The sequence below is a fragment of the Blennius ocellaris genome, assembly GCF_963422515.1.
Source record: "Blennius ocellaris genome assembly, chromosome: 9".
Taxonomy (NCBI): domain Eukaryota; kingdom Metazoa; phylum Chordata; class Actinopteri; order Blenniiformes; family Blenniidae; genus Blennius; species Blennius ocellaris.
In genome coordinates, this window is record NC_137658.1 from 9,517,597 (window position 1) to 9,533,334 (window position 15,738).

Here is a 15,738-nt window from a genome sequence, read left to right on the forward strand (position 1 = left end):
AATAATTTGATTTACAAAGCTACACCAATACCCAAAAGCTGTTTAGCATGGGGTCATAATAGTCTGGTCATACACTAAAACTTACTTATACACCATAATTCCACTTTCTTTAGACCTCTTGATCACCACTATCTGCCTTTGACTTGGCACAATATAGCAAATAATTATGAGTATATAAGTATATCGTCATCCAAAAACCTTATGATGTCATGCTAATTAAATCAAAGATCTGCACATAATTTTTCCCTGCTGAGTTCCACTCTTCTGTTGGTGTTTAACTTCCTTTTTAGTTTAACAAGAGAGGATTTTGTTCTCACTGGCTGTTGGGATCCATAGATTTGAAAGAACCTCACAATGGTAATTAGAAGCTTGTAGCTTGAGAGTGGAAGGCAGCTGGGTAGGTCTTTGTATAGAATATTTCAACTGTCATACCTGTTACCTGTTACCTGTTCTTGTTTTTGCAGTGGATACATTTTCAATACATTGACATTATGTTAAATTAAAAAAATAAATGGATGAATACATGTCTTAATGTGCTGTTATTTTTGGGTGATGACTCAGAAGACATGCTATGCACCCTCTTAATTGGAATCTGCCTCAAAATAAATACTCCACTCCACACCAACGCTGTATGTTTTATGAGAACAAACTCATGACGCCCTATAGCAATCCTATTTTTTAAGAGGGTGCAGATGCTGAAGTGAAACCGCGATATAGAAAGAAAACATGGAAGAAATCTTGGAGTGATTCTAACACACTGTTAGTTTCACCTTATATCTATATAATATGTCAGTTTGAGATTTAAATTACATTAAACATCAAAATCAACAGTGTAGTTGTCACATTCCTACTCCTTGTACTTGAAGGAGACTGACCTTGATTAAAAAGAAAATTTAACAATCTGTTTCTTTGTACCTTGGACATTATGTGCACTTGTACATCCTACTCTTAACTGATGAGGGTACTCTATCTATTGTCTGTCTTTACAGTACTACCACTGCTTTTACCTGTAACACAATAGATGATTATTATTATAAAAATACCACTGTAACAATTACAGACATTTTCAGCTGTTGCCTCAACAGTTACTCGCTTCAAAGTAGAAGCTTCATATTACTCCTAAACTCAGTCCTCCTGACAGCAGCATGAACGATGTGTGACTGTCAGTGACATAGCCATCAGCCTGCACTCACCGCACCTGTAATTTATTCACGGCCCTAAATAAATGTTAGCTTACCTTTATAGGACCTGTCTGGAGCTGTGCCCTTGTAGGTAGTTCCTTTATATTTGTTTCCTTCAAGAAGCAGGTGTTGTGGTGAGTTCTGCCTGACAGCCAAATGTTGTGTCATCCTCATGTGAGCCCCTGCTGTTCAAAATATAGAGCTTTGATGATGACTGATTAGCGCGGACTATTTTAATATGTGTGCACCCCAATTTGATTTGCAGACAAGTGCCTCGCTAATAGACCAACCCACACAGCGTTAATAGTTCAGCTAATGTGTCACAGCAACACTGCAATTACACAAGTTTGCACCCATTATTAAGAGAGTCTCTCTGAGAGAGACAATTAAAGATAATTTATCAGTTCCCATTCCAGGTAACGAGTTATTTATTTAATTATTGCATGATTATCTAGTAACTCCATTACAATTTCGAAAGGTATTCAGTAGAAATTCAAAAAGCTGCTCAGCTCAGCTGGCTGTGGCTCAGTTGGGAGAACAGTTGGTTTCTAATTGCCAGGTAATGGTTCAACCTCACCTTGTCCATATGGTGAAGTCTCCTGAAGCAAAGCACATGACACAATCCGTGTTACTCCCAATAAATAAGTGAATTTAACAGATAATGTAAAAGACCTGGTAAAATGCACTATATAAGTACAACAGACCATTTAGCTAATCAAGTCTCCTGACTGTAATCAAGTATGAGCTGCTTTGCATATTCCAATGATGATTACAGGGGGGCCTGTGCAGAATATTAGGCTGATCTGTGTCAGCAAGGTTCTCTGTATTTTGGTTTGTTTTTCAGACTTTATTATTATTGTTTTCCTTCTCATGTGCTTAATAAAAATTCACGGTTTATTCTGTTTGTTTTGCTTTCACAGTGCAAATTGGAGTTTCAGAATTGCCTGTCTGGGAAAATGATCTCAGTTAAATGTGACGGCCTGTGTCCTTGCCTGCCTGGTCAGGAGGAATTCAGCAAACCATCACCCACTTCTGAGAGAGCTGGTGAGTACTTTGTATTCCTGTTTAGATGGCTGCTTTTCGCTTTAATAATCCATCCTTGAAATCAGATTTCCTCTCATTTCCAAGCTGTTACATCATTAGCCTTCTTGCCCCTCTCACTGTTTCACTTCATTTGAGCTCTTACTGTATGACTGAATACGGTTGGATTCTTCGAGGAACAAAGGTAAGATTAAGTGGCAAGACAAAAGGATGACTAAAGAACATTATCTGTGCTCTGGCCATTTTTAGGATGCGAATAGCTCCAACGTGTCTCACGGCAAGACACAAAAATGCTTTCACTGGTAATCCCTCAAACTCTCCTGGTGATTCACGGTGTTTCCATTTCTTTCCTGTCAGCTCTCTACCCTTACTCATGTTATTTTCTCTCCCTCCCATCCTATTGCTCCCACCCATTCTCTGACAGCTGCGGCGATCAGTGATGGAGTGACTCTGTGTGTCTTATTGTTTGTCATGAAAATAGGATTTCTGCAGATGGATGGAGAGATTGTGGCGTAGAAATGCAACCTAAAGGAAAGCAACACAGAAAAGGATGGATAGTTATTGTAACAGACCTCTCTCTCCAGAACCGGGGGAGTGTGAGGTTTCTACTTTGTGTGTTTGTTGCGAGTCTATCCGGCTATCTATGTGGTGGTCTGTCTTTCTGCCTCACCGCTTTCCATGCTGATGCACGTCTTCACTAATCACTCTCTGATTAAGAAGCATTTATAAGGATCGTGAGGTTCATCAGACACGTTCAATATAAAAACTAAAGTGTCTGCTAATTAATGACAGCTCCCTCTATTTTGTACTCTTCTTCCATTAGTTGAAGCCTGAATGACGGCGTGTACAGAGAGAGATGCGCTTATAGAGAAGTGTTTTACCAACTTGACTGCTGTCTAATTAATTCCCCACTGTCTTTGCTCAATATATAATTATGTGTTTGGTTTGCTGAGAGCTTGGCTCGCTGGACAGAACAAAGTAAAAAAGCCTGTGTAGAAAGCAAGGAAATGTATTTCTTGTTCTTGCAAAGTGTCAACATCCAGTTTAACACTAATTTTTACTGCATAGCTCTCTGCTTTGACTCTTTTTTTAGTTTTAGCGGAAGGGCTTTCCCCATTTCCTATTTCTACCTTACCCCTCTTTCTCTCTGACTTTGTCATCCATCTTTCATGTACTTTCCACAATAGCCCATCCCGAGACCGTCCATCAGATAACACATCCAAATGTTTGTGCATTCCGAGGTGGCACAGATGAGTGAAGTCTGTTTGTCATCTCTCAACCTGATAGAATCTCTCATTAGATCGGCAACACAAAATGGTAAACAGATTGGGATAGCAGTTGGTGAGGAAAACACTGTGTGCGTGCAAGTGTGTCAGACTATGTCGCTATGGAAACGGCCAAAAGATTGCGGCAGTTTGATATGTGCAATCACCCCTGTGTTTACCGATAGCCACAGGTTCACGCTGGGTTTAAACATTCATACCAGACTGGTAAATATTTCAGTTCACACAACACCTGCTGCCTGCAACTGTAGCTCCATAATCATCACTTTATCAGTAAACGTGACCATTTGCTGGCTGGTTTTTGTGTGTGCAGAGACTGGAAGAATGGTAGATGCCATGGATGTCACCATGTGAATGTAACCTTTTCGTCATCACTTCAGTACGGCAGTTGTGATGTAAACCTTGTATGCTAAAAAAAAAAGTTATGCAAATTTTTCATTGCATCATTCTTGGTAATAATGTTAGAAAGCAGTAAATTCAAGGCAGATTCGTGGCTGAATTTTCTGTATGCACTCTATGAAATCAGAAATTTGATTTAGATTTTAAAAATACAACCAAGAGATGGAGGGTTTTTTTTGTTTTTTTACTTTCTGAAAGCAGAAGAGCTCAGAAAAGCAAATGAAGAGGCAAAATATTTAGTGAAACATTAGTTTGTGAGCCTCCTCTCTGCCTGATGACGAAAGCTTCACACTGAGCTGACGTAGTAAGAAATAAGCCAGACAGGAAGAGCTAAGCCAATTACAGTGGCAGGGAGCGAGACAAACCTAATCTTACAGAAGAGTTAGCATGTTGTTATACCAGAGTAGCTTTGCTGGGGCCAGAGAGTTCACTCTGCTCTGATATTCTCATCTACATGATTATCTCTAGTGCTCTTCTAGTCATTTTCTGTAGCTTATCAATGATGGGCAAATTCATTCAAACTGTTTAAGAGGGTTTAATTATTTTAGTGGCATCCCTGTACACAAGAAGTGATAAAAAAACAGAATTATTTATTCCGGTTCATTAGAGTTAATTCAACCAAGTTGCACTTTAGCCACACCTTAAATATCGAGGTCTAATTATAAGCACCTGCTTTGATTTCACTGATTAAACCTGAGTTAAAAATCGCGACCTCATTCAATCTCTCTTTGCTCAGTTAATGCTCCCTCGCTCATTTTCTCCATAGCAAGAGGTAAATTTAGACTTCAGATGCTCATTAATCATTGTCTGTTTTACGACAGGTGGTTGAGTAGCAAAATATTTTTTCCCATCATTAAAATAAGAAGTGCTTTTTTTTTGCAAGTCGACGAGCAGAAAGACTATTTTTATTACACTGATATTTTCAAGTTGACATTAAGGCTTTTTTTTTAAATAGAAATGTAGAGTAAACAGTTTACACCAAACAACATCTGAACACAGGCAATATATGTATATAACATTATGTGCCTATCTAGTTGTTCCTTTTTTTCCCTGCAAAATCATCACGAAGAAGGCATGCTGGGAAAGAAGCTAATCTACTTTCTTGCAGTGGTATACCATCAGTGTAATGTCTGTGATTAAGTGAAGGCATCCAGCAGCACTTATAGATCAGCCTTTATCTTTTTGTCCTTTCTATCATTCATTGGTTTTAAAAGATTGTAAAAGATCATATATGTGCTGCAGCATGCTATTTCTTGAGACTGAAGTGTGATATTATTTTTCCAATGCGAGGCTTCAAATATATTTCTGAGTGTCTTTGCGTCAGTCACAGTAATAACCTTTATTTCTCAAAGTGGCTGCAGCAAAGTGGGGCACAGGTGTGTTTGTCAGTGACATCTCTCCCAGACTTCCCTCCTCATCCATGCTCTCCTGTCTCTATCAATTGCTCATTTATTGTCTGTCTCCAGTCTCTAATCCATCATTTTGTGAAAGTGTTAGGTTCAAGCTCTAACTCTACATTCTCCTGCTCTCTGCCAGTTTTCTTTTCTTTTCTTTTTTTTTTACATTTTGTTCGGAGGACTGTGACTATGTTTTAGTGTTTACATTGTGGCATCTGCTTGGGACTTTGCTGCATTGTAATCTTCAATAGGAAAGGGAAAAACACTGGTTGGAGGGAAAAGTTTAAAAACAAATATCAATTACCATGATTATAATTTGGTAAATTGTGCTCATTTGTCAGTATTTTTTTTTTCTTTTAATGACTAATTTAAATTGTTTTTAATGGATATTCAATCCGGAGGTGGCTGCAGATCCATCTCTGCTGTGTCTTTTTTGTCAGCAAAGGTTGCGGTTGCAGCAACAATGCTGTGGATTCCATCTGATCCGTCATCCCCTCCCAAGGCATAACAGCTGTGACATTTTATATCATCACTTCCTCATGTAAAACAATGACTCAAGCCGACACAAAATGATACAGCAGCTCATGTGTGGAAAGGCCCAAGTCACTGCCAGTTATGGTCAATGACATTTTTAAAGTAATAATATTTCTTTTACTGTCAGTTACTGTTGAACAAAGACATTGACGAAACAAAGAAACTGAGGATAAGCGGGCAAAATCCCCTCGCTAAATTAAATTCTTCCTGGCATCCCTGTCTGAACGCTCCACAGAGAGCGCACAGGAGGACACATTGTGCTCTCCTCTCTTCTGCCACCACACTTCCTATCTTCTTCAAACGCCTGCCAATTGCACAGGGATTTTTTTTTTTTTTTTTTTCAGAGCACTGACCAAGCTGAGGAGTGCCTGTGGAGCATTCTTACCAAGTCATATTGACACTATCTTGACTATTCTTTTTGAAGCTGTTATGGTCATTTTCTCAAGCTCTAACATTTACGTTTTCCTGACAAGGTACCTGCTGTCACGTTAATGCAAACCCACCCAAAGAGGCGCATTCACTCATTGTAACTCAGGCATGAATTCTAACCAGCTGAGATAAACCACGATTAGCATGAACAGATCAATGAGGATGGAAATTATGATAGCTGTAATATCTCTCATTTCCTGATGAGAATTACAGTTGCAATTTGCAATATTTAGCAGAATGAATTGACTATTAAAACTGCTGCACTATTGCCAGCTATTTAAAAAATAATCCAAATTACCAATCATTTATTTAAGAGAAGTTGCACTGTTTGTTTGTTTGTTTCTTTGTTTGTTTGTTTCTTTGTTTGTTTGTTCGCTCCCTCCTTCTAGAAGTGCTCTGAATACAGAACACAAGAAAGTATTTAGGCTATTTATCACTACAAGGATAGCAGTGGAGCAAGCCTCCTTGGAGGAATGCATAAACAACCCAGAGTTGGAATAACAGGGATCCTCCTATACTCCCCATTTTGCTCACATTGCATGAATTGTAATTCAACCCTTAGAGTGATACTAATTTTGCCAAGTGAGAGTTTGTTTTTCTATTTATTGCTTCTCAAAACTGATTGTTTGTACACTATTAAAATAAGTGTGTGTGTGCCTATGTTGTAGATGACGCAATAATTGTGACATTGATCCTGATTATTCATTTATTATAGTAAACTTCTATATACGTTTACACTTTTTTTCAAATGTTTAAGTCAACATTTACAATATATAGAATCAGGATTTTGGAGGTAAAGACATTACTGTATCCCAGCAATGCTCAAATTTATCATTTATCACTGCATAAACTGGATAAATTTAAGCATCTAAAACTGTTAACTGGTTTGCCCTCTCACAGGCTCAACCTATATCCGTCTCAGTTCCATCTCCACTTGACTCGCTCCCTGTCTGTGCTGACAGTGTATTACTGATCATTATCTAGGCTAACTTCAACTCACTGCCAGTGAGATTGTCCTGGAAAGCTGATAGCTTGGAGCAAAAAAAAAAAAAAAATCAAACACACTCTTGTATCTTTTTAATGAATCTGACCTTATATCGTCCATATTTCTCACACCTGACTGTCACAGTTCCTTTCTCTCTCCTTCTGTTACCTTGTTAAGAAATGTCATCTCTGTCCCCCACTTCCATCACTCTCTTTTTCCTTTCCATCTACCTTTAATCTTGATCTGATCAGACCGTGCTCCTGATGTCTCAAGGTGATCACGACGCACCTTTTCCACAGCCTGGATTCAAAACCACTCCCTCTATTTTATAAGACAAACTTAGTTAATCATTTATAGATGATAAAAGAGACCTTTTGAAGAATTCAGAGCCTGACATCTTCTGATGTTTAAAGTTATGCACTACTGAGTCTGGAGGACACATTTATCTTATGACCAGCCGGAGGAAATGACAGCATATTTAATTTGGGAGAGTTGTTCACAACAACCTTGTGATGGCAGTCACGATCACGACATCTGCTTATGACTGTGTTGTCTGTGCTCAATTATAAAAGAACAAAATAGATATCTATTGTGAAATATGCTATTTAAACTAAAAAATAATATGTGACAAGCACTATAAATGTGGTTTCAAAGATGCTCTGCAATAAATGTTTTAAGTACATAAAAGATTACTAAAGTGCATTTATATTTCCAGGTGTTTATTTGAAAGAATCAACTATAATTTGTATGTGTAGATCTATGTACACGTGTGTCACACATTTTAAGTTAGCTACAAGTTTCCAGTGATTTGCCTGCACTCATACCCTCAGTGCTGCTCTATCTTATTCGCTGTCTTGCACTTTAGTTGTACTTAACCTCATTCAGCAAGTTCTTTTTTTTTCTGCAGCCACGTGTATAAAAAATACTGATGGATAGTTTTATTTACTTTTCTACTACCAGGTTCTGCTGATCTAGGTTGAGAGGCATGAAAGACAACAGAAGCAAGGAAATACAGGGTGAGAGGTAAAGGGATGGAAAGAGAAGGTCATTTCAAGCTATGATTCAGTGTTTGACATTTGACCCACAGGTGTGATCGATTGCTTCTTATGTAGGGAAAGTCTCATCTGTAAAGGTTCCCTGTCAAGTGGTCTTTGAGTGGAAGTCGATCTTTGGCAATCTGGCAGAAGAGTGTATCTTTCCCTTTGGAAGCTGAAGTCTCCACTGGTTAAAGCAGGGTTAACACGGAGATATGGAGACAGAACAACTTCTTGGCCCAAGGCTAACAACTCTCCATTCCGACTGCTGCCAATTTTCTGTCCTTTTCAGTTAAAACTTCTTTTACTAAGTAACAGATTTACTGATAAAAAAAATATGAAAGTCAGTTATTCAAAATTAAGAGATCTACCAGTTTCTTAAAGCTGACAAGGCGCTGAACTTTCAACTTTTTTTCCCAACTGCAGTATAAGACTTACTAATGGTTGCCATGATGCATGAGTAAATATTTCACACACCAGATGCACCATGTCCGATTTCACAGAAACTATTCCACACAGTTCAATAAGTAAATGAAAGTCAAATCAAGTCTTCATATGTGCAGGTTTTTTCCAGGGCACTCCAGCTTTTTGGTCAGTTGGTGACTTTTATCAAATCTTTTGTCAATTCAGTTCAATTTATGTAGTGGCCATTACAGCAATCCCATATGAGCAAGTACAAGTGACAGTAAACAAAAACTCTGTCAGGAGAAATGTCTGCATAAGCACACTCCGAGGTTCTACTGCATCGGTTGGGAGTTAGTGGGTAGTACATTAGAAAAAGATAGGGCAGTGTCACATTGCAACAAACATAAAACTGTTGTTTTTAGGAGCCTGTCAATTCCTTTGTCAACCTTGCCATCTATTTGTGCAACTACAAGACAAGAAAGTTTGTGACTCGACGATGATACAATATTGTGTGTGTGTGTGTGTGTGTGTGTGTGTGTGTGTGTGTGTGTGTGTGTGTGTGTGTGCGTGCGTGCGTGCGTGCGTGCGTGCGTGCGTGCGTGCGTGTGTGTGTATATATATATATATACACATATATATGTGTGTGTGTGTGTGTGTGTGTGTGTGTGTGTGTGTGTAGATTTTGTGATTGTTCAAGCAGATGTAAGTAAACTGTCCTACATTCAAGAAAAGCAATTTTTGTCAGGTGTTTTGCACTGTTTTCCCTTCTTCGGGGTGAGGAAGTCAAACAGCGGGTCCACCAGCTACAATAGTGCACTTTCTTCTCTGTGTGTTCTGTCCGAGTTGTGAATGTTGTCAGCTTCACCCCTCTGACTCAATGCCCTACAAAAAGACTCGCAACAGAGGCAACAGCTTCGGACCTGACTGAAACAATTTCGGTCACGCAGAGAAAAAAGATAAGAGGGCTCCGCTGAGACTCATTCTTGGCCACAGTGCAATGGCCAGGAGACTGGAGGGGGAAAGATGGAGAGAGCAGTGAAGTCAGAGGGAGAAAATGTGCAATAAGAAGAGGGACAAAGGGAGTATATATATCAAAGGTAGGGGGTGAAAAACAGATATCTGGCGTCTGTGGAGGGATGTGTAAGGAGAGAAACGGGAAATGAAGCACTCAAAGCAATTTAGGTGGGAAAAGAAAAAGGAGAGTGGGACAGATCAAAGTGGTCTTCTAAGTAACATACGAAAACTGGGTTAGGTAAGTACGATAAGTGACTCGCACTGAATCTCGGTAAACTGACAAAGTTGCGGAAGACGTGAGGAATTGGAAATGAACAAGCAATTCAAGGAGTCTTCAGAGGCAACAAAAGAATCACAAAAGCAAATGCCAATAAGTGGTTTTTGAAAGCACGATGGTGAGGTGGAAAAACTGATGGGCGGATGAAGTGTGTTCATACAAATGAACAGAGGATTAAATCGTTGCAATTTTTTGTGAGCAGAAACACACAACTGGCTACACTTGTACCTCTAGAAGCATTGTATAGAGGAGTTGGGGACTGATCATGTTGCGCTGTTGGTATTTTGCTCCCTCTTTCTCTGCTGCACACCGTGGAAATGAAGGGCACTCTGAAATGTTATCTGTCTCGCCCTGAAGGATTATAACACACGCAGACACATGCAGACCACCTTTGAATTGCAGAGGTAATGTCACAGGGTTAGCCAGCCAGATAAATGTTATTTGTCTTTTTCTAGGCTGCTGTCTGTTACCTGAGGCGGCTGCTGTTTTATTGAGGCAGCTACCCACAGTCCCAAAATATAACTGCAAAGTGCCGTGGGGGCTTCTGTGGCCATGTACTTAGGCATATCTTGGTGTACATAAATGGGTGCAGAACATGATTCAACAATGGGGGATAATGTGGGAAGGGGGGTAATGACTCAACAAAATCCAAAACTCTTCTAATGAGCAAGAGCCCAGCATGGGAAGACCTGCTTAAAAACTCCCGCTGGGTCTGTGGCAGGTTTGTGTGTTTGTGTCGGCAGTGTTTTTATATGCGTCACATGGTTATGTGTGTGTTGTAAGTACACACATCCTTTGATGTTGTATTGCAGACGCCTTGATCCACTAACAGCAAAGGGTAATCCAGGTTGCCACAAGGCATCCAATCTGCTCTGTTATCGGTATTTCAATGAATACTGCTGTATAATGTGTTTGTGGATCTCAATATATTTTGTTGTCAAGACCAGAATCTTTTTACACACCTGCATTATAGGGATTTGACAGCCTTATGGGGATAACAATCAAATCTTAATCAAGAAAACATTACATTTTAGATGAAAATCTGATGCACGCATGAACACGCTCCTCATATATCAATCAACTATACAATCATTTATATATGTATATTCCTGCTTACAGTCTTTAAGACCCCCTTTCATTGTCCTCTTCATGATTATACCCCTGAAAATGTTCCAAGACAGGTTCATGCTTTGACTTTGGTTTAGATAAATGCTGTTTGTTCAACACTCTCACACTTTTCACTGTTACACACTTGAGGTTTTTAGGTTTGTGACTTCCATCCCTCTCTTTTCAGGTGGTGGCGAGAGTTAGGTAAAGGTTAGATTTAGGATTCGGCAAGTGGCAGATTCGAGTTCAGAGCATGACTGCTGGAAATGAATGGAAGTCAATGCATGTTACCTGCAACGGAAAATGTCTTAAGCTTGACTGTGTGTGCTATTCAGTTCATTTGATTACTATGGTGTGCTTTACCTTCTATTGATTGCTGCAATTCTCAGTCTATTGATTGCTACAAAAGAATTTGGCAATTTGTTTTTAGACAAAAATCGTTGTGACACTATAAAACCGTTGAAACCAAGGAAACTGCTTCAATTCTAAAATCAGAGTGCTACAGGAATGCTAACAACCTCGATCTGCATTTTCCGTCCTCCACGACCGAATCGGGGCGTTTGGATTGGCAGGCTCGGTACGAGGTGAAGAATGGCTCTTGTCCTCCAGGCACATTTATCAAGCTTTCAAAAGAAAAAGAATGAGAAAAAAAAATATGTCAATCACATGCAGGAGAGAAAAAGAAGGGAGGATGGAGATTGACAGACAGAGTCTGAGAGTTAGACAGGCAGAGGCAGAGGTCTGCTTGAATTGCAGTCAGACCCTGTCGGTCCCGAGGGATTTCTTTCTTCTGGTTTATACTTTAAATTAAGGGGTATCATTAGATATATTGTTCAGCCGGAGCTCGCTTTGGGAGACATGTCAGTAAGAAGCGTCAGCTCGCGTGACAGTGTAGGGCCAGGTTTTGTTTTAGTTGTACAGAGTAGTCAGATGCATATAAACACCAGCCCTCACTGATTTATCTGAATAAAATACAGCAATCAAGTGGCCCCTCACCTGAAGGCACCCATTTATTGTCCCTTTGAGGGCAAGATGACATGAATTTAAACAGACCTTGGTCCACGGGTGATGTGTATCATTGTGAGCGTGTAGTTTCTCCACACAAATACCCCATTCATTTGAATAGGAAATAACCAATAAATACTGAGTGGAAAGAAATGACAGCAGACATGAAAACTCCGGTATGTCTGCTGTATATGTGTGTACGTGCATGTCAGATTGGGTTCCCATGGCAACCGTCAAGAGATAGCAGCCGTTGAGTATGTGTTGCCACTCCACTGTGTTTGCTCAAGGAGAAAAGTCGGATGAGGGAAGAGAATTGAAGGTATACAAAGCGAAAGTACACAGCAGAAATGAAAGTTTGATAAGAAGCAAAAAGGAATTGTTGGGGGTGGGGTGGGGCTTCCCTAAGATGACAGCACGTTGATTGACAGCTTCACCTTGCCTCATTATTTTGTGTGTCTGTATGTGTGCAGCTTGCACTGACACAGAGCTGCACAGTCTGGCTGCCAGGCTGAAGGACTGGTTTGGAGTTCTTCACCTCGATGCCAACAGAGACCTCAAATCCTCTGACAGCTTGGACTCCGCCACCGGACGTGAGTACATCTCCTCGCAACATGTATATGTGTGCAGCACTTTCTCTGCTGGACTGACAGAGCTTTTTTGTTCCCCGTGGGGGCGGGCATTGATGTTGACAGTGACCCTGCTGTGTTTTCTGTAGTGTCAACATGTCTGAACACTTTTCAGCTCTGCCACTGAAAACACTCAGACACACACACACTCAAATCGCACTGTGCTTCTTGAAAGGATTAAAATTTGTACAATCTGGACATGTTCCTGAAATCTTTGCCTCACTGTCTCGTTTTTTGTTTTTCTTTTAATCCACTAGACTTTGACACCAGCATCTTGCCCATCTGTAAGGACTCACTGGGCTGGATGTTCAACAAGTTAGACATGAACTTTGACCTCCTGCTCGACCAATCAGAGCTGAGTGCCATCTACTTGGACAAGTATGAGCTGTGCATGAAGCCTCTCTTCAATTCCTGTGACTCCTTCAAGGATGGCAAGCTGTCTAACAATGAGTGGTGCTACTGTTTCCAGAAACCTGAAGGTGAGAGAGTGCTAAAAACTGATTTGGCTGAAAATAGAATCCTTTGGAAGTGTGAAAGCAGGGGAAAGAGAGATGAGTTCGGTGACATTGATGAGGGTTCTCGACAATAATGGTGCTTGTTTCAAACTTGACATTTTGCACTTGACATTAAGCTACAATAAGTATGACAAAATGTTCACACATGCAGGATTTCTTTCAGGAGGTTTAAGAAATATCACAATTTGTTTTATTATTATAAATGTCATGAGGCTTTGTTTTAACACTGGCCCACTGTGTCTGTCACATTTTGTCAAGTTAAAGGGGAAATTGGATTTTTAATGTATTCATGATACATATGTGCTTTAGATGAATGGTTCCCATCGTGTTTCCTGAAGAGACTCTGAAGAGACTGGGGATTCCCTTTGAGATCTTTATTAGTGAAAACGTTACAACAAGGCCAAACACTGTTGGACCCATTCACTCTCACAACATTAAAAAAGCAGAAGCAATTGAAAGGTCTGAACTCACTTTTAGATGGAATGTTAACAATTTCACAGCAGACGAAGCTTTGGGACGTCCCTGTGATCTCTGTGATTTCTGGCACCTCTTCAACAGGGTCTTTGTACCTGTAAAAACCTTTTGTAGAAATAATTGTAAAGTTATACTTAACCTTTGGATAAGAGCAGTGTGCCACATCATGTCATTTTTTTTTATTAACTATGTGTCTATCTAATGACATAAAGAACAACACTTTATTTACAATGTACCAACCTAATTGATGTTATGATGTCACCTTTTTACATGTTTTAAATGTATGAACCTGTCTTCAAACACCAGGCCTGACCAAATACTTCTACTCAGCAAAGCCAGATTTTTCAAAAAGCTAATAAAATCAGGATTTTCCTTTTGTTAGGTTTTCCTTTAGCTTGCTTTCCCCCCCCAAATAAAATAAATATAAATATAACAAACTGTCTTCTAACATTTTTTATTGTGTTCTTTAGCCCAAGAGGCCTAAGAGGCTAAAGAACAAGGACAAAAGGACAAACAAACAAGCTGGACTGTCAAAATCTAATGTGCAGTTGATAGGAGGAGTGATAAGAGAAGTTGAGGAATGGATTGATCAGGATTTGTCTAATTCGAGATGGAAACTGAACAATATTAAGTATTGGAGCTACTCCAGCACAACTAATGTGTTGAGAAAGCTCCATACATTAGTAGTTTGTTTTGTAAATATACATTTATAACCTCACTTAAATGAGAAAGTGAATAAAGACGAGATTCAGCAACTGAAAAAAATTGTTGTGAATGACTAATGTAAACAGAGAGTGTGAATATTAACAACATCTCGCAACTTGAGTAAATAATGCAACAAAGAAGGGCTTGTTTCAGTTTTTGGCTGCTTTGAAGACAGGACTGGCCCGTTTAATTAATCTATTCTGTTTTTTTCTCTCGTTGCAGGGCTGCCTTGTCAGAATGAGAAGAGCAGGATCCAGAATCAGAGTCGAAGAAAGAGCCTCATAGGTCAGTCTGAACGCAGGACTTGCTGTCACATGCTCTTGGACCGACATGCACACTCCTTGAAAGAGCACATTTAGCTCTTTTCAAGTCAGATATTGAACAAGACAAAGGACATATAGACTTTTTTCTACTCATGTCCTCAGTCCTTGCCAAGTAGATTGCTCAGTGTTTGGCCTCACGACAAAACAGCTTGAAAAATGAGACGGGGGGGGTGGGTCAAATGAAGGTAAAGGAAAAGCTGTGTGTGTGTGTGGGTGTGTGTGTGCATGCGTGCGTGTATGTATTTATGTGTGTGTTTTATTAAAAGTGACTGCTTCCTCTTAAGCAGGATGCATCGTTATTGTCCTGCAACCTTCACAGCAGTAATTGATAGTTCTTCGTGAATACACAAAAACTTTACTTGAAACTTCAGGACACGTTGAAGTAACCGCGGCTGAACAGTGATCAGATTATATCCTCTGTTTTTTATCAACCTAATGCTGCTTAAACGTCTTCGCCATCTTCTCTTTCCTTGTTTCTTTTCTCTCTGTCTTGTTACATTCTCCTTTATCCTGTTATTTTCCACTCTCTCTCTCTCTCTCTCTCTCTCTCTCTCTCTCTCTCTCTCTCTCTCTCTCTCTCTCTCTCTCTCCTTTGTCTCATCTCATCCTCATCTTTTCTTTGTGCTCAGGCTCTTATATTCCACGTTGTACCGAGGAGGGCTACTTCAAGCCAACCCAGTGTCACGGCAGCACCGGACAATGTTGGTGTGTTGACAAATATGGAAATGAGCTCGCTGGCTCTAGAAAACAAGGAAACCCCAACTGTGGTAAGATCCTCGTGAACAAACACACATGCAAGGACACAGACATACACACAGTCAGATGTTCACACATTTCCTTGATCTCAACAGGCTTGATTGAAACTGCCCTTATTGGCTTCACTTTATCTAACTGTCTTCCAGAATTTTCAATGTGCCTTATTTCCAGATGGACACATGTAAGACTCTCTAATCTTCTGAAGACCAAAGAGACTGTAAACCCTTTATTCATTACATGCTGTCCAG

General features: G+C 39.8%; 1 protein-coding gene across 1 annotated transcript in view; it reads left to right on the plus strand.

The window, feature by feature from the left end:
- The window catches only part of spock1 (SPARC (osteonectin), cwcv and kazal like domains proteoglycan 1), a gene marked incomplete at its 5' end in the record, with an annotated part of 110,537 nt that overhangs the window by 91,220 nt on the left and 3,579 nt on the right, over positions 1–15,738 (plus strand). The window contains 5 exons of the mRNA XM_080502689.1: positions 2,102–2,225; positions 12,562–12,681; positions 12,975–13,196; positions 14,634–14,696; positions 15,364–15,501. Of these exons, the coding sequence (XP_080358815.1) occupies positions 2,102–2,225; positions 12,562–12,681; positions 12,975–13,196; positions 14,634–14,696; positions 15,364–15,501 (667 nt within the window). The remainder of the gene's footprint in view (positions 1–2,101; positions 2,226–12,561; positions 12,682–12,974; positions 13,197–14,633; positions 14,697–15,363; positions 15,502–15,738) is intronic.